This window comes from Amblyraja radiata, chromosome 33 (assembly GCF_010909765.2).
Source record: "Amblyraja radiata isolate CabotCenter1 chromosome 33, sAmbRad1.1.pri, whole genome shotgun sequence".
NCBI lineage: Eukaryota > Metazoa > Chordata > Chondrichthyes > Rajiformes > Rajidae > Amblyraja > Amblyraja radiata.
In genome coordinates, this window is record NC_045988.1 from 26,132,523 (window position 1) to 26,158,683 (window position 26,161).

The 26,161-nt window shown below is 46.0% G+C and overlaps 1 protein-coding gene across 1 annotated transcript in view; it reads right to left on the reverse strand.

The window, feature by feature from the left end:
- The window catches only part of dcps (decapping enzyme, scavenger), a 115,142-nt gene that overhangs the window by 61,445 nt on the left and 27,536 nt on the right, over positions 1-26,161 (reverse strand). Inside the window, exon 2 of the mRNA XM_033049992.1 lies at positions 22,678-22,846. Within this exon, the coding sequence (XP_032905883.1) occupies positions 22,678-22,846 (169 nt within the window). The remainder of the gene's footprint in view (positions 1-22,677; positions 22,847-26,161) is intronic.

Sequence of the window (26,161 nt, forward strand, 5' to 3'; positions counted from 1 at the left end):
AATGGCTTTTGAATTCATAATGGTGCTTAAAGAAGCAGCAAGTATACAAAAACATATTTGCGCAGGATATGGAAGTCCAAGAAAAATAATCAGAAACTGCAAATTAATTTTTTTCCCTCTATTTACAGCTTGGAGCATTGCTTGCAAGGTCAGGTTTTGATATCCATCAATAACTGCTTTATCATCAGCTGCAGTCCTTATAGCAAAGTACTCCCACAACAGCTGTTACATGAGGAGGCCCAGGATTCTGACTTAATGATGATAAAGGACCATGAATAAATGTCCAAGTAAGGATATGGTGTGACCCGGGTGGGTGTGGGGGGAGGGTGGAAGGGGGGGAGGGGAGAATGTGCATTTCCAAATTGGCAACTCCCCTCACTGTACATCTGTATGAGTAACTTACTTGTGGACAGGAGACCACATTGATTTTCCCCAAGCTGCTCATTCTAAACCAAAGAATCTGCTTCAGCTTTTCAGTGAAGTCGATACTTTTCTTGCCAACGAGGTGACAGATGTTCTATCCCTTTCTGCATTGGAATTAATGCATGACTGTAGCTGGTGGATCGCATGCTGGGCCAATAGTGCATGTCTGAGTGCCACCTGGTGGCTATGATGTTTGCCTTTCCTATCACCTATATGCATGCAGAAGAAAATACAGCAACATGGAATGAAACAGCACTAGGAGTGATGGTTCAGCTCAATGTGCTGTGTTGATTCTTTCAAAGAGCGTTCCTAACTTACTCCTGAAAGTTTAGTTTAGTTTAGAGATACAGTGCGGAAACAGGCCCTTTGGCTCACCGAGTCCGCATTGACCAGCGATACCCGCACATTAACACTGCCCTACACACACTAGGGACAATTTTACATTTATGTATTTATGCCAAGTCAATTAACATACAATCCTGTACGTCTTTGGTGTATGGGAGGAAACCAAAGCTTTCGGAGAAAACCCACGCGGTCACAGGGAGAACGTACAAACTCCGTATAGACAGCACCCGTACTCGGAATCGAACCTGGGTCTCTGGCGCTGTAAGTGCTGGAAGGCAGCAACTCTACTGCCACGGTTACTGTGCAGCCCAGTAAAGTTATTAAATCTACTCCAAGCACGTTCTCAGGCATTGAATTCCAGCTCATCACAATTATGTCAAGGAATATTCTTCATGTTGCCCACCATTTGCAGCTAATTATTTTATTCCTGTGTTCTCCAATTTCTGACATCCTTCATTGGAAACAGTTTCTTCTTATTTACTTAATCATCCCGAACACCTAGCAGATCTTTAATCAGCTTTGATCCAAGGAAAGAGCCCTAATTCCAGCATCGCTGCACCATTCCTTACAATACAATACAATATTTATTACATGTCATTTGAACCTCAGTGAGGCTCAAACAAAACTCCATTTCCACAGCCATACAAACAAAGACAATTGCCTACAGACATACACACAATTCAATTTACAGAAACATCCATCACAGTGAACCTCCTCCTCACTGTGATGGAAGGCAAAGTATTTTCTCTCCCCTGTTCTCCATTTTTCTCCAGATGTCGAAGCCCCAGGCGGGCGATGGTAAGTCCCACGGCCATTTTAGGCCGTGCCGGGCGATGTACGGCCCCACTCCCGGTCTAAATGTCGCAAAGTTGGAGCCCCCGGCAGGCGCTGGAATGTCCCGCGGCCATTAAGCCGCGCCGGGCGATGTACGGCCCCGCTCTGGGTCTTTCCAACCCCGCGACACGGGCTGGGGATGTTGCGTTGCGGGAGCTCCGGAAAGCGGTCTCCACCCAGACTCCCGATATCCCGACAGTCCACAGAAGCTGCGTTGCTGGAGCCTCCGAGCTCCAGAGTCGGGCCGCAGCAGCGAGCCACCATCGCTCCCCACGCTCCGAAGCCGGCAAGCCCCACGATGTTAAGTCCGCAGCTCGGCAGGCTCCGTGACTGGAGCCCCCAGGTCGTTCCAGCTGGAGGCCGCTCCACGGTGCTAGGCCCCAACGACAACGGAGACCCGACAGAGAAAAGGTCGGGTCTCCCGTGCAGGGAAGAGATTTTTTTAATGTTTCCCCCTCCCCCCCCGGCCCCCCACATATACAGTTAAAAACACTATTAAAAAACACGAACAACTACATTTAACTAGACAAAAAAAAAAAAAAGACAGACAGGCTGCAGGGGCTGCTGCAACAGGCGAGTCGCGCCGCCGCCAATTCGGTGTCCTCCAAGCTCTTATAGCGTTTCCTAGTGTTGGAAACTATTTTCTAGCGCCAGCCTAATGATTTATAAACATTTGGTAAATCTTTGAAAGCTAATTTATTTTATGCCTAGGCTTTCCAATTACTGACTGCCTTCATTGGAAACAGTTTCTGCTTATTTACTCAATCAACATCCTGAACGCTAAGAAGGAATGGGGGACCCGGCGGGGGAGGGGGCACCTGTGGCCATGACCGGCAGCAGGCCTGAATTGCCGCTGCGAGCAGAAGACAAAACTGTTTGGTGAACTTTTTCGGTGCCAGAAACGTGCCGGCTCTTGTGAGGACTGCTGTATGATTTTACTAGGTTGTATGCAAAACAAAGCAAAGTCAAAGTCAAAGATTATTTAATGGTCACATACACCTAGGTGTAGTGAAATGCTTCTTGCCAATGCAGCACATAAAGAAAGAATACAGACATAACATTAATAAGAGATTTAAACATAAAAAAACATCCCCCCACAATGGCTCCCACCATGAGGGAAGGCACAAAGTCCAGTCCCCAACCCCAGTTCACCCATAGTCGAGCCAATTGAGGCCTCCACAGTTGCCTCCACGGAGGCCCGATGTTCCCGGCCGTTCTCGCCGGGTGATGTTGCTCCGGCGTCGGGAGAATCCTCACAGCGGCCTGGGAACCCTGGAACGGCCGCTTCCGTACTGGAGGCCGCGGCTTCCGAAGCCAACAAGGCCGCGCCGGTTGGAGCTCCACTACTGGCGATCTCGTCGCGAGATCCCAGGCTCCCGGTGTAAAGTTCGGCGCCGCCGCCCGCAGCTGGCCGCTCCTCAGACCCGCAACTCCGCGATGTTGTTCCCGGCGGTCTCAGCTCACCGGAGCTCCAGCGCGGCGACCCAGGCAAGGCATCGCCCGCTCCACGATAGCGCTCCAGCGCTGTGCCGCTGCCGAAGCCGAGGTTCTGGCGGTCCGCGACAGGAAACGCCGCTCCAGGCCCGCTGGTAGGCCGCGAGGACGGGTCGAAGCTGCAGCCCGGAGAAAAGCTGCCTCTCCGACCAGGTAGGGACCCTGAAAGGTAGTTTCCCCCTTCCCCCCCCCATCCCCCACACAAAAAAAGTCTAGAACTCCAGAAACAAAAACACTTTAACTAACTAAAAATAAAAAAAAAGATGAAAAGACAGACAGCTGCAGGCTGGGCAGCCGCGCACAGGTCAGCTACCCCTGTTGGTTACGCCGTTCACTTTACATAAACACATGTGACAATAAAGTATCATTGAATCGAATCATTGAACACCTAGAAAATCTTGAATCTGCATTGATCCACGGAAAACAGCCCGAATTCCAGTCTCTTTGCACTATTCCTTTACAATTCGGTGTCCTCCAAGCTCTTGTAGCCCTTTCTAGTGTTGGATACTACTTTCCCACACCAGCCTAATGTTTGAAAAATGTTTGGTAAATCTGAAAGCTTTCTATTCTATATCTGTTGACACAGTCAGGATCCCATATAGGATCCTGGCCAGGTCCGTGGTGGGTGCCAGAGGTTGGTCGAGGACGCGTTACCGAGGGAACAAAGAGGGACCCGGCATTGGGGGGGACCGCCGAGGGAACACAGAGGGAGCCGGTGTGGAGGAGCCACCAAGAACAAAGAGGGAGCCAGTGTGGAAGCGCCACCAGAACAAAGAAGGAGCCGGTGTAGAGGGCCACCAAGAACAAAGAGGGATCATTGGGACTACATTGAACATTTTTGTAACTTTGTCGGCACCCTGTACGTGGCGACTCTGCATACTTTGTGTACGTTAGCAAAACAAAGAATTTCACTGTGATTAAGAAGGAACTGAACTGAACTGAACGTTATTTATAGAGCACTTTAAAAACAACCACTGTGCAACAAAGTGCTGTACATGACTAATCATAAACTTAAAACAAAACAATAAAAACATTAAAAGACAGTAAAAACAATAAAAAACAATAGAAATACTAAAACAAGAGCAAAGTATCATGCAGGGGCGAAAGCCAAGGAATAGAAAAGGGTTTTAAGACTAGTTTTGAAAATGGACAGTGAAGGGGCCTGTCTAATGTGCAAAGGTAGAGTGTTCCATAATGTCGGAGCAGCAACAGAGAAGGCTCTATCCCCTCTGAGCTTCCGCTTAGACCTCGGTACCTCCAGGAGCAGCTGATCAGCTGACCTGAGGCACCGAGCAGGAGCGTAGGGATGAACCAGCTCAGAGAGGTAAGGCGGGGCGAGACCATTTAAAGATTTAAAAACAAATAAAAGAATCTTAAAATGAACTCTAAAGTACACAGGAAGCCAGTGGAGGGAGGCCAGAATAGGCGTTATGTGCTCCCTCTTACGTGTTCCAGTTAAAAGGCGAGCAGCAGCATTCTGAACCAACCGAAGACGTGCAAGGGAAGATTGGCTAACTCCAAAGTAAAGTGCGTTACAGTAATCCAGCCGAGACGTGATGAAGGCATGGATCACTGTTTCAAAATGCTGTCGTTCAAGAATGGGCTTCACCTTTGCCAGCTGCCTTAAATGAAAGAAGCTGGACTTAACTACCGTGCCTATTTGACGATCTAATTTAAAATCACTGTCCATCTTAAAACCCAAGTTTAAAACTGTTGGCTTCACATACAGTGCCAAGGGACCCAAGTCAACAGGGGGAGGTTCACGGGAGCCATTGGGACCAAACACTATCACTTCTGTTTTCTTTTCATTAAAATTAAAAAAGTTTAGGGCCATCCAGGTTTTTTTTAATGTCATCAAGACATAACGGAAGTGGTTTGACTGAGAAAGCATCTTTCTTCTTCAGCGGCACATATATCTGACTATCATCAGCATAACAATGAAAAGAGATGCCATGCTTTCTAAGAATGGAACCCAGAGGAAGTAAGTACAGTGAGAAAAGCAGGGGCCCTAAAATTGAGCCCTGTGGAACCCCATATGACAGAGGAGCGGAGGAGGATTCAGAACCAGCAAGGCTTACACACATAGTTCTGTCTGCCAGATAAGATCTGAACCATTCCAGGGCACTACCACAAATGCCCACTAAGTGCTGTAACCGAGATCTGCAGATGATGGAAAATCGAAGGTAGACATAAATGCTGGAGAAACTCAGCGGGTGCAGCAGCATCTATGGAGCGAAGGAAATAGGCAGCGTTTCGGACCGAAACGTGACATGTTACATGTAATAATAACATATCATCCATAATAAAGTTTCATTCATTCAGCTTTGAACCTGCCATCATCAGACACACTTCACACTTTACTCATATTTCAGACTAAAATTAATTACTTCACAACTGTTCTGTTATGTTTCAGCTGCCAGGAGTACTCCATCCGTCATCTTGATCTGACACCTGATATTAACTTCCCCACAACTTACAAGATACAAGATTTCCACTTCATCCAGGTGCTGAATTTCATGTTCATAAGTGATAGGAGCAGAATTAAGCCATTCGGCCCATCGTCTACTCTGCCATTCAATCATGGCTGTTCTATCTCTCCCTCTTAACCCCATTCTCCTGCCTTCTCCCCATTGCCCCTGACACCAGTATTAATCAGGAATCATCTATCTGCTTTAAAAATATCCATTGCCTTGGCCTGCACAGCCTTCTGTGGCAATGCATTCCACAGATTCACCACTCTCTGACTAAAGAAATTCCTCCTCATCTCAATTCTAAAGGAACGTCCTTTAATTCTGAGGCTATGGCCTCTGGTCCTAGACTCTCCCACTAGTGGAGAAATTCACTCTATCCAGGCCTGGTCCGACCAGCACCTCAGCATTACATTGAAGATAGATACAAAAAGCTGGAGTAACTCAGCAGGACAGGCAGCATCTCTGGAGAGAAGGAATGGGTGACGATTTGGGTCTCGCAATGTCACTTATTCCTTCCCTCCATAGATGCTGCCTGTTCTGCTGAGTTACTCCAGCTTTTTGTTTCTATCTTCGATTTAAACCAGCATCTGCAGCAACTTCTTACACATAGCATTACATCCCTGTTTTTGTATTCTAGTATATAGACACCAATGTAAAACATCAATTCCTTCTGAAGATCTCTCCTGGTCCGAGAACACTGATGCAATTATAAAGAAAGCACATCAGCCCCTCTACTTCCTGAGAAGATTATGGAGAGATGGTATGTCAAGGAGGACTCTCTCGAACTTCTGCAGGTCACAGTAGAGAGCATGCTGACCGGTTGCATCGTGGCTTCGTTCGGCAATTTGAGCGCCCAGGAGCGGAAAAGACTGCAAAAAGTTGTAAACACTGCCCAGTACATCATTGGCTCTGACCTCCTTACCATCAACAGTATCTATCGCAGTCGCTGCCTCAAAAAGGCTGCCAGCATCAACAAGGATCCACACCATCCTGACCACTCACTCATCTCCCCGCTGCCTTCAGGTAGAACGTACAGGAGCCTGAAATCTGCAACATCCAGGTTCAGGAATAGCTGCTTCCCCACAGCCATCAGGCTATTACACTCAACACAAACAAAACTCTGAACATTAATAGCCCATTGCACTTTATCTGCTTATTTATGTGTGTATATATATATATATATATATTCAATGGTAAATGGTCACACTGATCTGTTCGGTATTTATCTATGCCTACTATATTTTGTTGTGCTGAAGCAAAGCAAGAATTTCATTGTCCTATCTGGGACACATGACAATAAACTCTTGAATCTTAAATCTAGTCCTCTTGAAATAAATGCTAGCAATGCTTTTGCTTTCCTTACTACCAATTCGACTTGCAAATGTACTTCTTGGGAATCCTGCACCAGCATCCCAAGTCCCTTTGCACCTCAGATTTCTGGATTATCTCCCCATTTAGAAAATCATCTACGCCTTTATTCCTACCATAAAAATGCATGACTCCACACTTCGCCACGCTGCATTCCATCTGCCACTTCTCTGCCCAATCACCCAACCCGTCCAAGTCCTTCTGCAGAGTCCCTGATTTTGCTATACTACCTGCCCCTCCAACTATCTTCGTAACATTTGCATACTTGGCCAAATTTCTTCTGAATTCAGGAAAAAGCGGAAAAAGCTTCAGTAACTCGTATCTAATTCATTTTCTGGAATTGGATGGTGTAACAACTTTGGCGGCACAGTGGCACAGCTGGTAGAGCTGCAGCCCCCAGCTCCAGAGACCAGGTTTGATATTAAACTCGGGTGCTCTGTATGTAGTTTGCAAGTTCTCCTTGTGAGTGTGTGGGTTTCCTATGGGTGCTCTGACTTCCTCCCACATCCCAACGACGTACGTGTTTTTAGGTTAATTGACTTCTGTAAATTGCCCCTGTTGTGGAGGGAGTAGATGAGAAAATTGGATAACAGAAAAAGTGTGAATGGGTATTCAATAGTTAGCGTGCATTGGGTGGGCTGACGGGCCTGTTTCAATGCTGTATTTTCAATAAAATAAAACCCACTCCTTTAACTCTCTTCAATTTCTCAAAACAAAAGGTATAACTTTGAGAACGTTACTAGGCTCAAGCCAATCTATTTGTAGGATCCATTCTTTGTTTAATCTTACTTAGGTCCTTTCTCTCAGTTCGTTTTTGCTTACATTGATATCTATATAATGCTATTCCCTGCCCTTGTACACAACTCATAGGTTTCATAGACTCTAAATACAATTGCTACCCTGCTCCCATTTTCACCTTGCCCATACACAACTTTTTGCTTCTCTTTCACCATTTTAGTGACCTGCATCCAAGTACAAGCCAAAGATAGACACAAAAAGCTGGAGTAACTCAGCGGGTCAGACATCATCTCTGGCAAAATGGAATAGGTGACTTTTCATGTTGAGACACTTCTTCAGACTGAGAGTCAGGGGAAAGATATGCAGAAAAATGAAAGAAATGCAAAAAAGTAATGATGATAAAGGAAACGGGCCATTGCTGTGCTCCCTTTGAGGACTAACTCCACTCTCTTGGTCTCCATCCCACCTATTCCAACATTGCCATCTTCCACACCAGTTCTTTCAATACCTTTTATCTCAACTATGATTTACCTTATCATGGTTGATTAAGTGTTTGATTGTATCTAAAATAGACACAAAAAGCTGGAATACTTCAGCAGGACGGGCAACATCTCTGGAGAGAAGGATCTCAACCCGAAACATCGTCCTTTCCTTCTCTCCAGAGATGCTGCCTGTCCCGCTGAGTTACTCCAGCTTTCAGAGTCTATCTTCAGTATAAACCGGCATCTGCAGTTTCTTCCTACATGGTAGATTTTATCTGTTCCATTTCTTGCTATTTCTTGTGCTGAATCCCTCTGTCCCCATTCATAACCGATAGAGTTCATCCATCCTCCAATAATTCACCTTAAGACAAAGAATCATCCTCTATATTACAAACACCTCCAACCATGCCGCAGAAAGACACTTCTTCCTCTTACCTCAAGTTTACAAAGGAACCATTCCATCCACCTACCTTCCATCAATCAATATTCAATTAACCCCTTCTCACAACACCGTGCAACATCAGAAGCAATACAATCCCACTTACATTTCGTCATCCAGCTACCCAAAAACCCCTTCCATGTAAGTGGTAACTGATGTTATTTCTTCCAATTTAATGTTCAGCACCCGGAATTTGGGTAATTATTATATAGAATAGTCACAAGCCTGATCCTGATCACTCAGTTATTTCTCACTTTAGCTCTCCAACTTTATCATTGGCTTCTTACACTGCTCCAACATAGCTTAAGGTATACTCAAGAAATAGTACCTCATCTTCTGACTTGGCACATCACAGCCTTGTCATTGAAATCAATTTCAGATATTCACCTGTTCCAGCCTGCATCTCTTGTTTCCAACACTGAGCTTTCTTTCCTCTCTCTTCTTCTGGTAATTGACATTTCATAGTTCTCTCCCTATTTACATCTTCACCAAAAATATTTTTGTTACTCACTAGGTCTTCACTATCACTTAAGTCATTTAGTCTATTCTGGACTCCACTCTCTCAAGGTTCTATCAAGAGAGAAGCACTTTAAATAAACACAGTACTGGTGGACCATCTGGACCCGAATATCCGATTTAGGGCAGCCACTACTTCACAGCATTAGAGACCTGGGTTCTACTCTGACAGTGCTGTCTGTGTGCAATTTGCACTTTCTCCATGTGACTTCGTGGATTTCTCCTGAGAATTCTGATTTCCTCCAACACCCCAAAGACATGCAGATTGGGAGGTTAATTGGCTTCGGTTAATTGGCTTCAGTTAATTACTCCAAGTGTGCGGAATCTTTAGACTTTTAGGCGTTAAAGGCAGAGTGCGGAAACAGGCCCTTTGGCCCACAAAGTCCGCACCAACCCTGTTCACTAGCATTATCCTACACGTTAGGGATAATTTACAATTTTTACAGAAGTCGATTACCGACAAACCTGTACCTCTTTGCAGTGTGGGAGGAAACTGGGGCACCCGGAGAAAACCCATGCGGTCACAGGGAGAATTTACAAACTCCATACAGACAGCACCCATAGCCAGGATTGAACCCGGTTCTTTGGCACTTTAAGGCAGCAACTCTAGAATTGCACCACTGTGCTGCCCAATTCTGGGGAGAGTTGCTGATAAAATGGGGAGTAAAAATACTTGGGATTAATGTAAATGGGAGGTTAATCGTCTGTGCAGACCTGGTGTGCTGCTTGGCCTGTTTCTGTGCTGTATCTCTCTATAACTTACCCATATTCTAGCATTCCATCTGATGAGATAGAATTGTGATTCTGCAGAAATCCCTAGATTCTGCAATGGTTCGGGAAAAAAAAATGAATGCAGATAGTTTTGGTATAACAAAATAATTGTGTTCCTAAGAATATTGTGGAACAAAACCAACTAATTAAATGGTGAAAACAGGGTTCGGGGCTGGAGAGTTTCTGGATGGTAATAACAAAGTTATTTTCCTCTGCAGGATTTTCAAAAATATACTTTAATGCTAAAATAATAAATATTACACAAAATATAATATATTAATAAATAATACTAAAACATAATTGCAAATAATAAAAATAAATAATATAAAATAAAATATTATATAAAAAATAAAATAAAAGCTAAAAATGAAGTTTTATGCTACATGGTTTAATAGAATAATATTGCACGCATCAATTGAAGCAATTGCCGGTCATTTTCAATGGTGTCCCATTGGTTATGAGTGAGAGGGAGGAGATTTAAAGAGAAAATGGTGGCCGATTACTGAGGAGTTAAATGGAAACAGTTATTTCCAAGAAAGCTGGTTTTCTGCTTGCCAATTTCCAAAGTAATGTGGTTCTCGAATTCTTGATTGAAATTGCTTTATAACCAATTAGGCCCACGTAATATAGAGTTCCCCAATTCATTAATCATGTTATATTCAATAACAATTCTGCAAGTTTATTATAGCTCAACTCTCTCTATAAGGAACCGCATTCAGAGATCAGCTGCTAGGCAAATATTAAAACCTACTTAGTAAAAACATAAAACCATTAGGCTCAGTTAACATAGTTTTAAGCAGGGCTGCCAACTCTCACGCTTTGAGCGTGATACTCACGCCCTCAAGCAAACTCTCACGCCCTCACGCTCATCAGACATTTCTCACGCTCAGTGGTGAGAAATTTTGTGATCAACGTAAATTTCAAAACTCGGATAAACTGGTCCGCGGGTGTTGGAGAGCCGGGGCTGCGGGAGGGATGGAAGCAGAACCAGCGGCGGGAACAGATGCGGGGAGCCGGGACTGGTGAGTTTGCTGCGCTGTCGAGTGTTTGCGCGGCTAGCGAGTCGCTCGCTGCAGCTCTGGCCATGGAGCACTCCGGACAGTGCGAGTGTCTCGGGCCGCGGAGGCGTCGGAAGAGGTGGGAGAGAGAGGTGGGAGAGGGAGGAAGAGAGAGAGGGGTAAGAGGGAAGAAAGAGGGAAGAGAGAGGGGGTGGAGAGGGAGGAGAGGGTAGGAGAGAATGGGAGAGCGAGAGGGGGAAGAGAGAGGGGAGAGAGGGGAAAAGATAGAGAGATGGGGGGGGGGGGGGGAAAGAAAGAGGAGATAGAGACAGAGGAGAAAGAGAGGGGAGAGAGAGCCAGGGGGTGAGTGAGGTGGGAGGGAGAAATGAGGGAGAGAGGGAGAGAGAGATGAGAGAGAGAGAGGGGGGAAGAGAGAGAGGTGAGAGGAGAGACAGAGAAAGAGGGGAGAGTGTGTAGAGAGGGAGAGGTAGGGAGGGAGGGAGAAAGAGAGAGAGAGGGGGGAAGAGAGGGAGGGAGAGAGAAGGGGGAGAGAGAAGGGGGAGGAGAGAAGAAAGAGGGGGAGAAAGAGAGAGGGGAGAGAGTTAGGGGAAAGAGAGGGGGAGAGCGAGTTAGGGGAGAGAGAGGGAGAGAGGGGGAGAGAGAGAGAGAGAGGGGGGAGAGGGGAGAGAGGTGGGAGGGAGAGAGGGGGAAGAGAGAGAGGGAGAGAAAGAGGGGAGAGAGAGAGGGGAAGAGAGGAGATGAGAGGGGGGGAGCGAGAGGGGGGGGCAGAGAGAGTTAGGGGAAAGAGAGGGGAGAGAGAGTTAGGGGAAATGGAAGGGAGAGAGGGGAGAGGAGGGGAGAGAAAGGAGAGAGGGGATGAGAGAGAGGGGGAGAGTGAGGTGGGAGGGAGAGAGGGGGAAGAGAGAGAGAGAGAGAGGGGGAGAGAGAGGGGGGAGAGAGGGGGGGGAGAGAGAGGGGGGGGAGGGGGGGAGAGAGAGGAGAGAGGGAGGGGGAGAGAGTGAGAGGGGTGAGACAGGGGAGAGAGCAGAGAGGGGGAGGGGAGAGAGAGAGGGGGGTTGAGAGGAGAGAGAGCGGAAGAGAGGGGGAGAGAGAGAGGGATGAGAGTGAGGTGGGAGGGAGAGAGGGGAGAGAAAGAGAGGTGGAGAGAGAGAGGAGAGAGAGAGAGAGAGAGTGGGAGAGAGAGAGAGGGGGGAGAGGGAGAGGGGGATTGAGAGGCAGGGCTGCCAACTCCCATGCATTGAGCTTGAGAATCACGCATTTCCCCAAATTCTCACGCTGATCACAAATTTCTCTCGTTCTGTTGTGAGAAATTCTGTGATCAACAAAAATGTAAAAACTCATATCAACTGCATGGGCTGCGGGTGTTGGAAGCAGAAGCAGCGGCGGGGACAGATGCGGACGGTGAGCGGGGCTGGCGAGTGTTTGCCGGGCTGGCGAGTCGCTCACTGCAGCTCCGGCCATGGAGCAGCCTCAGTGCAAGAGTCCCGGCCCGTCGGAGGCGTCGAAGCGTTGCGCCGCTGCCGTGAGAGTCTCTGTGCCGAATTCGCCCAGGTGACCGGCATGGATCAGGCTGCGGCTCGGTGCATCCTGGAGGACAACCAGTGGCTGCTGGAAGTAAGTACCAAGCACTGGGTAGATACGGTGGAAGAAAGTGGACTTCAAATGGGGGTGGTTGGTGAAAGCATCCTGCTTGCCTGCTAGATTTTAACTTACTGTAACTGCAGGAAAAATGTTCCCGATGTTGGGGGCGTTCAGAACCATGGGTCACAGTTTAAGAATAAAGGGGGGGCCAGTTAGGACTGAGATGAGAACAAACTTTCTTCACGCAGAGAGTTGTGAAACTGTGGAATTCTCTGCCACAGAAGGCAGTGCAGGCCAATTCATTGGATGTTTTCAAGAGAGAGTTACATTTAGTTCTTGGGGCTAACAGCATCGAAGGATATGGGGAAAAAACAGGAAAGAGGTACTGATTTTAGATGAATAGCCATGATCATATTGAATGGCAGTGCTGGTTCGAAGGGCCGATGGCCTATTCCTGCACCTATTTTCTATGTTTCTATGCTTGAGTATATGGCAATAAAACTCGATCACTTGATTTTGAAGCATTCATGATGGAGGTATAATGTAGTCATAGAGTGATACAGTGTGAAAACAGGCCCTTCGGTGCAACTTGCCCACACCCGCCAACATGTCCCAGCTACGCCAACTGCTTTTGGTCCATACCTCCAAACCTGTCCTATCCATGTATCAGCAGGGCTCGAAATTAGAGGTTGCCCGGGTGCCATTGACCACTCAAAGTGCAGCCGGGCAACCTAAATGCCGACTCATTTTGCCCGGCTTGGCAATCAAATACTGGTTTATACCGATAGACACAAAAAACAGGAACTCCGCGGGTCAGGCAGCATCTCTGGAGAATAGGAACGTGACGTTTCGTGTCGGCGGCGACGGCTGTATTCGTCTAGTATCTTTGATTGTGGGGCAAAGATACTAGGTGCGTGGTGGCGAAGGGTCGAAGCGAATGACGGGCTCCGAACAGCGGCCGCGATAGCGGCTCCTTCGCCTCCTCCTCCCGCACCTCGCCCGGCGGAAGGAACCTCCCTCTCTCCTTCCTCCCGGCCTCGACGTGTTGGAGGGGTTGTGAAACTGCCGTTGGTGGATTTGCGGCCGCTATCAAAGATCTTAAGCCGCTATCGCACTGCTTGCAAATCCGCCAACGGCACTTTCACAACCCCTCCCGCACGCCGAGGTCGGGAGGAGGGAGGGGGAGGCGGAGGCCTCCTTCCGCCGTCTGAAGCAGCTGCACGACAGACCCTATAGCTATAGGATCTTTGAGCTGCACCGCTCGGCTCCGCACCTTCCTGTCGGCTGACGGAGGAAGGACATGGTAGCGTGGAGGCGGCGGCACTTTGACATTGGACAGGGACGGCCAAGGCAGCGGGGCGATGTTGTCCCAGGTTTTTTGCCTTTCTTTTCTTTTTTTTTCTCTCTCTCTCTCTCTCCCTCCCCCTCTCCCTCCCCCCCCCCCCCCCACCCCCCCCCCCTCCTCACTGACATCCCATGTCCTCCCCTCCCCATCTACCCCCCCCCAATCTATTCATCACCCTACCCACCTCGCATTGATTCTCCTGTCACCCCCCCCCCCCCCCCCCGCCCCATCCATCCTAGACTGGTCCCCCAATTCATCCTTTACTGACCCCCCTTCCCATCCATCCTGCACTTCTCCCCCCATTCATACTGCACTGATCCTCCCATTCATCCCGTAACGACCCACCCTCCATTTACCCTGCACCAATTCCCCCCACCCATCCTGTAGTGATCCCCCATTCATCCTGTACTGATCCCCTCATGCATCCTGTACTGATCCCCTCATTCATCCCGTACTGATCCCCCATTCATTCTATACTGATCCCCTCATTCATCCTGTAGTGATTTCCCATTCATCCTGCACAGACCCTCCGATCCACAGTCCTGACACCCCCCCAATTCATCCTGTACTGATCCCCCCCCCATTCATCCTGTGCTGACCCCCCCCCATCCATCCTGTACTGATCCCCCCATTCAAGAAGAATGGGAGGAACAGTTTGAAGAAGGGTTTCGACCCGAAACGTTGCATATTTCCTTAGCTCCATAGATGCTCCCTCACTCGCTGAATTTCTCCAGCATTTGCGTCTACACCCATTCATCCTGTACTCATCCCCCCCATCCTTCCCGTACTGATCCCCCATTCAACACCACTGACATCTCCCCTCACAATTTTACATACTCCAACCAACACGTACTAATTCATCTGCCTCAATCCATCCATTCCGCACCGATTGCCTTCTCAAACCCCCCACCGCCATCTATCCACCCCGCACTGATTCACACACACCCTGACCCTATTGTGCTTCATGGTCTTCAGAGCGAACATTGACTATGTTTGATAACGGAATGCAATCAAATGTGTTTTAATTCCCAATGTTATTATTTGTTTTGACACCTTTAAACATATTACCAAAAGAACATTTGCTGCAGTTATGTCCTTTGGCCATCTCTTGTCAGCTAGTGTAATGTTTAACCTGTCAGATGGGTATAGTCGGTTTTAACAGCTATTATCATAAAATGCCTTTAGAAATTTTCTTGCAACCTGTATATTTTGTTATGGATAAATTATGTGGGAAGCGAGAGTGTTTCTGTGCCAATAGCAATAACGACCCATGCTATGGCCATGTCATGGTAATTTTCGGTCCTTCACAGAAAACATGCTTGCATCAATTGCAATATGTAAAAAGTGTTGAGATATTGTATTATAATTTTGCTGCATGTCATAGCGGTATATATAATGTCTTGATCGGTGAATATGTTTAGTTTGTGACTTTATTTGAAGCAGAAATAATATGTGAATGTGGACAAAAGTGCTGGAGAAACTCAGCGGATGCGGCAGTATCTACGGAGCGAAGGAAATGGGCAACGTTTCGGGCCGAAACCCTTCTTCAGACAGATGGTTTTCGGCCTGAAACGTTGCCTATTTCCTTTGCTCCATAGATGCTGCTGCACCTGCTGAGTTTCTCCAGCACTTTTGTCTACCTCCGATTTTCCAGCATCTGCAGTTCCTTCTTGAACATAATATGTGAATGCTTCATTGAGCATAATTCCAACTGGTAACTACGCACTTCATCCAAGCACATTATCACACACTTCATGCAAACCGTCTTAAATGACCACCTAAACTGTCATTTGGCAACCTAAAAAGCTGTCAAGGTTGCCCGGCTGGCAACAGGGAAAAAAGTTAAGCGAGAGCCCTGATCAGTCTAACTTTTTCTTAAATGTTGGGATGGTCCCTGCCTCAACTACCTCCTCTGGCAGCTTGTTCCATACACTAATCACCCTTTGTGTGGATAAAGTTACCGCTTAAAAAGTTACCTCTTAAAAATACTTCATACAAAAAACATTGAAATCATACTTCTACAGTGCACTAAAACATGATTTTAATACATCAAATTTCAAAAGGTTCCTACCCTGGGAGGGGGGACACCCTTCTTCCACACCCTCTCCCCACTCGGTTGCTCCACTCCCTCACCGGGTACCCCCAAGGCCAGGATTCAGTGATCGCACAGCCTCCCCCCCTTTCAAAAATGCTCCAATCCAATTTAAAGCATATATATTGTATTCACCAGTATGCACCATATTGCACAATTTCAAGCTGAAAAATGCAAATGTTCCGTACCAATGGGAGAGGGACTATGCTGCCCCCGGGCTTGGTCTTTCGCAATTTCTCACTCCCAATTCACACCCAATGTTGGCAGCCGTTTTAAGACAAGAAAAAAGTGTTGTTTGACAAATCCACTCTCTTTTGCCTGTAAGTAGCATGATGGATCAGAGGGACGTGACATATTAAAAATATATATCTAAATTGTTAGATGAAAAAGATCTCAAATATTTTAGGGCAACATATTAGCAGGAACAGAAAATTGACAATTTTCAGGTTGCTATTTGTCATTAAGGTCGTGATAGGAGCAGAATTAGGCCTTGGCCCATCAAGTCTACTCCACCATTTAATCACGGCTGATCTATCTCTCCCTCCTAACCCCATACTCCTACCTTCTCCCCATAACCCTTGACACCTGTACTAATCAAGAATCTATCTATTTCTGCCGTAAAAATATCCGTTGACATGGTCATTAATAGCATGACCAACTGCAGAAACTCAGCTATTCACACTCTTAAGCGGCCTTTTCACGGGGCGAGTTGACGCAAGATGTCACCAGAGTGAAGAGGTCGTGGTCCAGCACGAGTCTCGCACGATATAACGGCAGTAGATAAAGAGTTCCCACGGTACTCGGCATTTCTGCTATTTGTGCGAGTGACTTGTCCGTTTCCCGAGCGTTCCCGTTAAATCTTGAATGAACATCGTGAACTACACGTGACACAAATGATGTAACTTTTTTTTTCACACACTATATATATCCTCCCTTGGTTGAATTGGCTCATTTGGAGACATATTTTACTGTGTATGTGGGAGACACAGATGGACTGAGCACAGTACCTCGGTCTTACTGTGTGTGGGAGAGGGGGAGAAAGAGACGTACACTCACAGAGGCAGAGTCTCTCAGCCTGTGTAAGAGGGAGGGAGAGAGAGAGAGAGGCACACACAAGGTGGATGTGAAATCTCACCTGCCTGTTTCAGTGACAGACACCCGCCGTCAGTAAATGAAGACAACCCCATCTGTCTCCCCCTCCTCTCCCTCGACTCCCCCACCTTTCTCTCCCAACTCCAGTCCCGTCCCGACCCCCTGGGAAACTGAATAGAGCAACAGTCAACTGCTGCCTGTGCGCTGATATGACAATAAAGGCTACTTTACTTTACTGAGTTAAAGAGTTCCCACGGTAGACTGTAAAACTGGGACCCTGGTTCTGGACTCCCCCAACACCGGAACCCTTCTTCAGACAGCCTAATCGGAATTGAGTCTGAAGATGTGTCTCGTCCCGAAACATCAGCTTTTTTTCTCCAGAGATGCTGCTTGACTCGCTGAGTTACTCCAGCTTTTTGTGTCTGTCTTTGGTTTAAACCAGCATGTACAGTTCACTCCTTACACTGGTCTCTGTACAACATTGATTGGTAGCGTTCCGGACCCCTGGACCCGAGGACTCCGACCTGTATCTCTCAAAGAAGTACATGTGAAAAATTTCTCACGGACCATAAAAATGCGTAACCTTTCAGTAAAGTCCCTTTTAAAGTCCCTTTTAAAGATTATAGTTATTTTCTTGAATCTCATTAACATAACTCATGAATAAGTTGATGTCCATATGCGGATGCAAATCTTTATTTTTATTTATTTTTTAAATTCAATCCCACAGAAGATAATTTTTACTCACCTTCTGTCCCCTCTGTCCAGCTTCCGGGTTCACCGTTCGCAGGAGTTCCCACGGTACCCGCAAGAGTTATTACGGATATCGCACTGGCCACTACGTTCATACAATGTTGCAATACTCAACCACAAGTGTACAAGTCACTCTTGGAGAAATTCAAACTTTCTTGAATTTTCTCCCGAGTGACCAAGTTACACGATGACCTGCCGTTAGCGCTACGGTGGTCCACGGTGGTCCACGAATGCCGTACTGTTATCGCACGAGGTTCCCACGATGTTAAACTCCGGTTAACTCTTGCGTCAAGTCGCCCCGTGAAAAGGCCGCTTAAGGGATTAGAAGAAAGTACAATTGCCACATATCCAAGTTGCTGACAACAAAGTGGCAAAAGAATGAGCAATGGGAAGGAAGCAGAGAATTTGCACAGAGAATTACAGGAAACATGCGATTAAGTTAGAAAGGGTGCAGAAATGATTCACAAGGATGTTGCCTGGATTGGAGGTCTTGAATTATGAGGAGAGATTGGATAGGGCGGAATCTGTTTTCCTTGGAACAAAGGAAGCTGAGAGGTGACATGATAGAGGTATATAAAATTATGAGCGTCAGAAGTAAGGTAAATAGTCAGTGTCTGTTTCCCATGACTGATGTGTTTAAAACCTGAGGGTAATCCTGGACATCTTTTGTAGTGTGGGAGGAAACCGTGGATCCTGGAGAAAACCCACACAGATCACTGAGAGAATGTACAAACTTCATACAGACAGCACCAGTAGTCTGGATCGAACCTGGGTCCCCGGTGCAATAAGGCAGCAACTACCGCTGTGCCACTGTGTCACCCATCTCAGCTGCCAGAGAAGATGCTGGAGGCAGGAACAGTGATGACATTTTGGAGGCACTTGGACAGATACTTGAATGAGCAGTGCACGGCAGAATATCAAATTAATGCAGGCATGTGGGACTATTTTTGGTGGGCGTGATGATGGTGGGTTGAAGGACGTTTCTATGCAGTACAACACTATGACACTGCAATGGTGAGGAATTAATAAATGCTTGTGTTCAGAGGGGCAGGTGGCCTACATAAAACTTAATGTGTGGGTACAACAAGCAATTGGAAAATTGCTGGAGAGAAATCACTAAGTTAAGGAAATATTTCTGTAATGATCCAGGTCCTTGATGGGATCACACAGGCATTGAGTGCAGTTTTGTCTTTGAATCCAAATAAGGATATACTTGCCTTAGAATTTAAATTTCATGGTGCAGTTGTTGGAGTCCAGTCCTGTGGTTTACTAATGTGTAGATGGAACTGCAGATGCTGATTTAAACCGAAGATAGACACAAATGAGAGAGTAACTCAGCGGGACAGGCAGCATCTCTGGAGAGAAGGAATGGGTTACGTTTCAGGTTGAGACCTTTCTTCTTCAGAAGAAGACATGGTCCCATAGTGACATCCTGGGTGCTTTGTCCCAGCATGGAGCAAATAGATCTACAGGTACATACAAACACACACTGCGGATCCAATCACTGTCAATATATGTAAAACTAAAGTGATCAGTTTATCACCACTTGTGTGACAAGTTGTGTCAAATAGTCGCCCACTGTGTAACATGAAAGTCATAACTCTAATTGAGCTGTATCAATCCTTGCTACAGCTGCATCTTATGATTTTAAACCAATTTCTGCTTCCATGCATCCACTACAGGCTAGTTTTTTGCTTGCAGTGCCCTCCATAATGTTTGGGACAAAGACCCATCATTTATTTATTTGCCTCTGTACTCCACAATATGAAATTTGTAATAGAAAAAAAATCACATGTGGTTAAAGTGCACATTGTCAGATTTTAATAAATGCCATTTTTATACATTTTGGTTTCACCATGTAGAAATTACAGCTGTGTTTATACACAGCCCCCCCCCCCCCCCCCCCCCCCCCCCCCCCCGCCTCAGGACACCATATTGTTTTGTCAATGTCATGTAAATGAAAGTAGTCAGGTTTGCACTTTTTTTCATATCCTTTGCATGCAATGACTGCTTGAAGTCTGCAATTCATGGACATCACCAGTTGCTGGGTGTCTTGTCTGGTGATGCTCTGCCAGGACTGTATTGCAGCCATCTTTAGCTTATGCATGTTTTGGAGGCTAGTCCCCTTCAGTTTTCTCTTCAGCATATAAAAGGCATGCTCAATTGGGTTCAGATCGGGTGATTGACTTGGCCATTCAAGAATTGACCATTTTATAGCTTTGAAAAACTCCTTTGTTGCCTGAGCTGTATGCTTGGGATCACTGTCTTGCTGTAGAATGAACCGCCAGCCAAGGAGTTTTGAGGCATTTTTTGAACTTTAGCAGATAGGATGTGTCTATACACTTCAGAATTCATATTGCTACTACCATCAGCAGTTGTATCATCAATGACGATGAGTGAGCCAGTACCTTTAACAGCCATACATGCCCAGGCCATAACACCCCCACCACCATGTTTCACAGATGAGGTGGTATGCTTTGGATCTTGGGCAGTTCCTTCTCTCCGCCATACTTTGCTCTTGCCATCACTCTGATATAAGTTAATCTTCATCTCATCTGTCCACAAGGCCGTTTTCCAGAACTGTGGTTGCTCTCTTAAGTATTTCTTGGCAAACCGCAACCTGGCCATCCTATTTTTGCGGCTAACCAGAGGTTTGCATCTTGCAGTATAGCCTCTGTATTTCGGTTCATGAGGTCTTCTGCGGACAGTGATCATTGACAAATTCACACCTGACTCTTGAGTGTGTTTCTGATCTGTCGGACAGGTGTTTGGGCATTTTTCTTCAGAGAGAATTCTTCTGTCATCAGCAAATCCTTTTTCATAGCAAAATAATTTGAGTATAGAAGCAGGGAGGTTCTACTGCAGTTGTACAGGGTCTTGGTGAGACCACGCCTGGAGTATTGCGTACAGTTTTGGTCTCCAATCTGAGGAAGGACATTATTGCCATAGAGGGAGTGCAGAGAAGGTTCACCAGACTGATTCCTGGGATGTCAGGACTGTCTTATGAAGAAAGACTGGATAGACTTGGTTTATACTCTCTAGAATTTAGGAGATTGAGAGGGGATCTTATAGAAACTTACAACATTCTTAAGGGGTTGGACAGGCTAGATGCAGGAAGATTGTTCCCGATGTTGGGGAAGTCCAGGACAAGGGGTCACAGCTTAAGGATAAGGGGGAAATCCTTTAAAACCGAGATGAGAAAAACTTTTTTCACACAGAGAGTGGTGAATCTCTGGAACTCTCTGCCACAGAGGGTAGTTGAGGCCAGTTCATTGGCTATATTTAAGAGGGAGTTAGATGTGGCCCTTGTGGCTAAGGGGATCAGAGGGTATGGAGAGAAGGCAGGTACGGGATACTGAGTTGGATGATCAGCCATGATCATATTGAATGGCGGTGCAGGCTCGAAGGGCTGAATGGCCTACTCCTGCACCTAATTTCTATGTTTCTATGTTCTATGTTTCTATCAGCTGTGGAGGTCTTCCTTGGCCTGCCAGTCCCTTTGCGATTAGTAAGCTCACCAGTGCTCTCTTTCTTCTTAACGATGTTCAAAACAGTTGATTTGGGTAAGCATAAGGTGTGGCTGATGTCTCGAACAGTATAATTCTTGTTTCTCAGTCTCATAACGGCTTCTTTGACTTTCATCGGCACAACTTTGGTCCTCATGTTGATGACAGCAATAAAAGTTTCCAAAGGTTATGGAAAGACTAGGTGCTGAGAGCTCTCATAGATCTGCATGAAGGAGGCAATTAAACACACCTGAGCAAACACAAATGCCTGTGAAGCCATGTCTCCCAAACATTATGGTGCCCGAAAATGGGGGGACTATGTATAAACACTGCTGTAATTTCTACATGGTGAAACCAGAATGTATAAAAATGGCCTTTAATAATATCTGACAATGTACACTTTAACCACATGTGATTTTTTCTATTACAAATCTCAATTTGAGGAGTAGAGGCAAATAAATAAATCATGGGTCTTTGTCCCAAACATTATGGAGGGCACTGTATATTAATGATTTCTACATTAACTCTATAGTGGTGCAGTGGTAGATCTGCTGCCTTATTGTGCCAGAGACACAGGTTCGATCCTGACTACGGGTGCTGTCTGTAGGGAGTGTGTACGTTCTCCCTGTGACTGCTCCGGTTTCCTCCACATTCCAAAGACGTGCAGGTTTGTAGATTAATTGGCTTCTGTAAATTGTTCCTAGTGTCGGATAGAACTAGTGTAGGGGTGATCACTGTTTCGGTGCTGACTCGGTGGGCTGAAGGACCTGTTTCCATGCTATATCTCTAAGAAACTGGTGTCCTGGTGTTAGCCATGTCTAATGGAAAATGTGGTACCAAGATGGCACCCAACCCAGGCAACTATTTGTGTGCTAGTCACAGAAGCGGAACTGCTATCACACATTACAATCGTTCCACACTTTTAAATCTCTATTCCCTTATCCTGTATCTGCACACTGTGAATGGCTCAATTGTAATCATGTACTGTCTTTCCGCTGACTGGTAAGCACATAACAAAAGCTTTTCACTGTACCTCAGTACACGTGACAATAAACTATGTATGATTACTAAATATTATAGAAACATAGAAAAAGGGTGCAGGAATAGGCCATTCGGCCCTTTGAGCTAGCACCGCCATTCAATATGATCATGGCTGATCATCCAAAATCAGTACCCCGCTCCTGCTTGTTCTCCATATCCCTTGATTCCGTTAGCCTGAAGAGCTAAATCTAACATTATTAGTATAATAAAATACAATTTTGTCAGACAGAAATTCAGAAGACTGATGAGGTGCAAGCTGCACTTGTTAAAATAACACTGGGCTCGAGTGCAGTGGTCTGAGTGTTACTGTTAAAGTAACAATGATTGCTGACCATGCAGAAAGCAAGGCAAGAATGGGTTTGTACTGTACCATTGAGGGCCGAAGGTGCATGAAGGTGGTGTGTGCTGTAGATGTCATTCTGCATTTGAAGACGAAGATCTGCATTCTTGTTGAGAAGCTGTGGCAGTGTTTCCTCGCGGAAAGGAGTCTTCTCGAGAATGATCACGGCATCTTGATCATCACCACAGTCTTCTTTAACCTGCCGCGGGAAAACAGCTGGTTAACAATCTGATAGAATTCTCTCTACACCAGAAACTGCATTGAAAATTGTTTAGCCTGTTCAATACAATCTAATAAATTAGGGCCTGCACGGTTGTGCAGCGGCAGCGTTGCTGCTTTACAGCGCCAGAGAATCGGGTTCGATTCTGATTACGGGTGCTTGTCTGTACGGAGTTTGTAAATTCTCACAGTGACTGTGTGGATTTTCTCCAGGATCTCCAGTTTCCTCCCACAATCCAAAGACGTAGAGGTTTGTAGGTTAATTGGCTTGGTATAATTGTAAATTGTCCCTAGTGTGTGTAGGATTGTGTACATGTGCAAGGATCGCTTGACGGCACAGACTCAGGGGGCCGAAGGGCTATTTCCATGCTGTGTCTCTGAACTAGACTAAAACCTGAGCAAAGTGGATCCTTTGTCAAGTAACAACAAAACCAGCTTCCATCAATATTCCACTTTAAACAAAGCAAAATCCCTCAAGATGTTTCACAGGAGTATTATCTAACAAAATTTGTCACCAAAGCTTGTAGGTATTAGTGTACAGTGCACTCCATAACGTTTGGGACAAGACCCATCATTTATTCATTTGCCTCTGTATTCCACAATTTGAGATTTATAATAGAAAAAAGTCACGTGGTTAAAGTGCACAGCGTCGGATTTTAATAAAGGTCATTTTTATACATTTTGGTTTCACCATGTAAAATTACAGCAGTGTTTATACATAGTCCCCCCATTTCAGGGCACCATAATGTTTGGGACACAGCAATGTCATGTAAATGAAAGTAGTTTGTTGCATATGCTTTGCATGCAATGACTGCTTGAAGTCTACGATTCATGGACATCACCAGTTGCTGGGTGTCTTCTCTGGTGATGCTCTGCCAGGTCTGTATTGCAGCCATCTTTCAGCGCACTCGGTCGGCCAAAGGACCTGTTTCCACGCTAAACTAAAATTAATTTATCCACTCTTTTCAACTCGATTCACAACTTAATAAATAAATGTCAGAACAATCAACCTTTCTTTTCAAGATTAAGGGGAATTGATCTGGTAAATGCATAGAATGTTTTACCCAGGTAGGAGAGTCAAGAATCAGAGGACATAGGTTTAAGATGAGAGGGGAAAGATTTAACATGAACCTGAGGAATAACTTAAACACTCAAAAGGTGGTGGGTATATGAGGTAGTCAAGGCAGATACAATAGCACATTTGGAAAGACTCAATGAGGTACATGGAACGAAGGAGATGGGAAAAGGTGAACACTGCCCGGTCCATCACGGGTACTGACCTCCCCACCTTCTAAAGGATTTATAGGAGGCGCTGCCTCAAAAAGGCAGCTAGCATCACCAGAAAGTAGGGAAAACGCGGGGACTTTGCAGGCCTGAACGCTGGTCGCGTGGGAGGTCAAGTGTATTGTTGATAAAGTTGGCAATATTTTAATTTGATAACTGTTTGTTTGTAAACTGCCAATATAGGCAGTCTTTGATCGTGTTACTACTCTGTATTTTTGTTTGATTTGAATAAAAGCATTTTGTATTATTAAAAAAAGCATCATCAGAAACCCACTCCACCCTGGACACACTCTCATTTCCCTCCCGTTCAAACAACCATAATGCTATTGAACATTACAAACTCCAACTACGAACTACCTTGGTTTCACAAGGGCAGCATTTCTCAACTGGGATCCCCCAGAAGGCTAGGGTTCTACCAGAGGTCGTGAGGGGTTCCGCGAGAAATAATGATAAACTACCGACTCGCGGGCCGGATGCGGCCAGTGAAGGGGTCCAATCCGGCCCAGGGGATGATTTCCCCAATGCCAGAGCGGGCTGCAGCTGTCCCTGGTGCCGGATCGGGCTGCAGATATCACCGGTGCCGGGGCGTCCGGATCCCCTTGAGCTTGTGCTCGTGACCCGCCACCCTAGTCAGCCACGGGCTCCTTATATGGCATGAGAGGCCACGGCTGCGCGTTGCCAGCATTGTGACGACTCCTCGACTGACACCTGACCTGACCAATCGAACTGCAGATGCCGCTCGGGGGGCGGGAGGGTCCGAACGCGGCGAGAGCTAGACAAACAGGCTGACTATCATCCCGCGTGACTGGGCAGTCAGCTGTGGCCAATGAGGAGGGAGGGGGAGGGCGCTGAGCGGGGTCCGTTTGCGCGGTGTGGAGCGGCTGGATGCTGGGTTCAAATGCTGTGAGGAAAAAACAACAGTTTAGCGGTGCGGGCTGCGCGGTGGATACTTTTCTCTGCACTATGTGGTGCAGCATGGCGGAGGAGAGAGCTCAGTCGACTGCAAAGCGTCTCTGTTCTAGGCCCTTCCCGGTCTCCCGATCGTCCCAGAAACCCGCACTGACCACAATCTCTCTTGGATGCCAGCACTAAAATGGTGGGGGAGAAGTAAATATAGCGAAACAACAATTTGTTTTGATAGTTCTACATTTGTGTCTGCTAATATTTGATTTCAAATGGTTTATTAATGGAAAGGATGTGGCTCCCAAAACAATCTTAGCCAAAATAGCATTGTTTTTTCCCTCTCTCATCACAACTTTCTTATAGGGTGATTTCACGAAAGGTCACTGGAACGTAGATCCGCACCCACGTGACCACAAAATTTAACTGGAGTACATGCGTCACTTCCGGTACATGTTAGTGAATGGGAAAACACGCACTTTCACACCCGTTAAAAACATCGAAACCGGCCAGTTTTTGAGCTGTAATTTACTGTGCCAGTCGGGGTGACCGTGAGGCACAGCTACCTAAATTTACAGTCCAAAAGAAAGATAGAAACTAAGGTAAATTCAAGAGGGAGCTGAAGGTGCAAAAACAGCGGAAGTGTTTAGCGGACATTTGCGGAGATTTAAAGATCGAAAATATCGGGAATTATCGCGTTTGCTCGCTGCATTTCATCAAAAGTAAGGCATTATTGACTTTTTATCTTTATTCATTTGTTATATGAAAAGTTTTAAAAGTGAAAAATCCGTCAGTAAAATTGCAAAATCGCCCATGGTTCTCAGGTGGGTTTTAACATGCAAAATGAAAACACTTCTGAAGCTCCATTTACCATTTAAATAATCGTTCAAAGTTCAGCATCAACTTGCAGAGCTATAGATGCTTGAGCTGCGACCAAATCTGCTTTAATACTCTCTTCTTGTTGCACGTGCATGGCGTTCTTGTGCACATTGTCTATCCTGCTCACAGTGGGTGCCCAATCCGGATTGTTGACATCATTCCATGCTGCAGGCTTGTCTGTTATTAGATGATAAATAAATAAGTAGTTTGGGTGATTGTGCAGGCTTTAAAC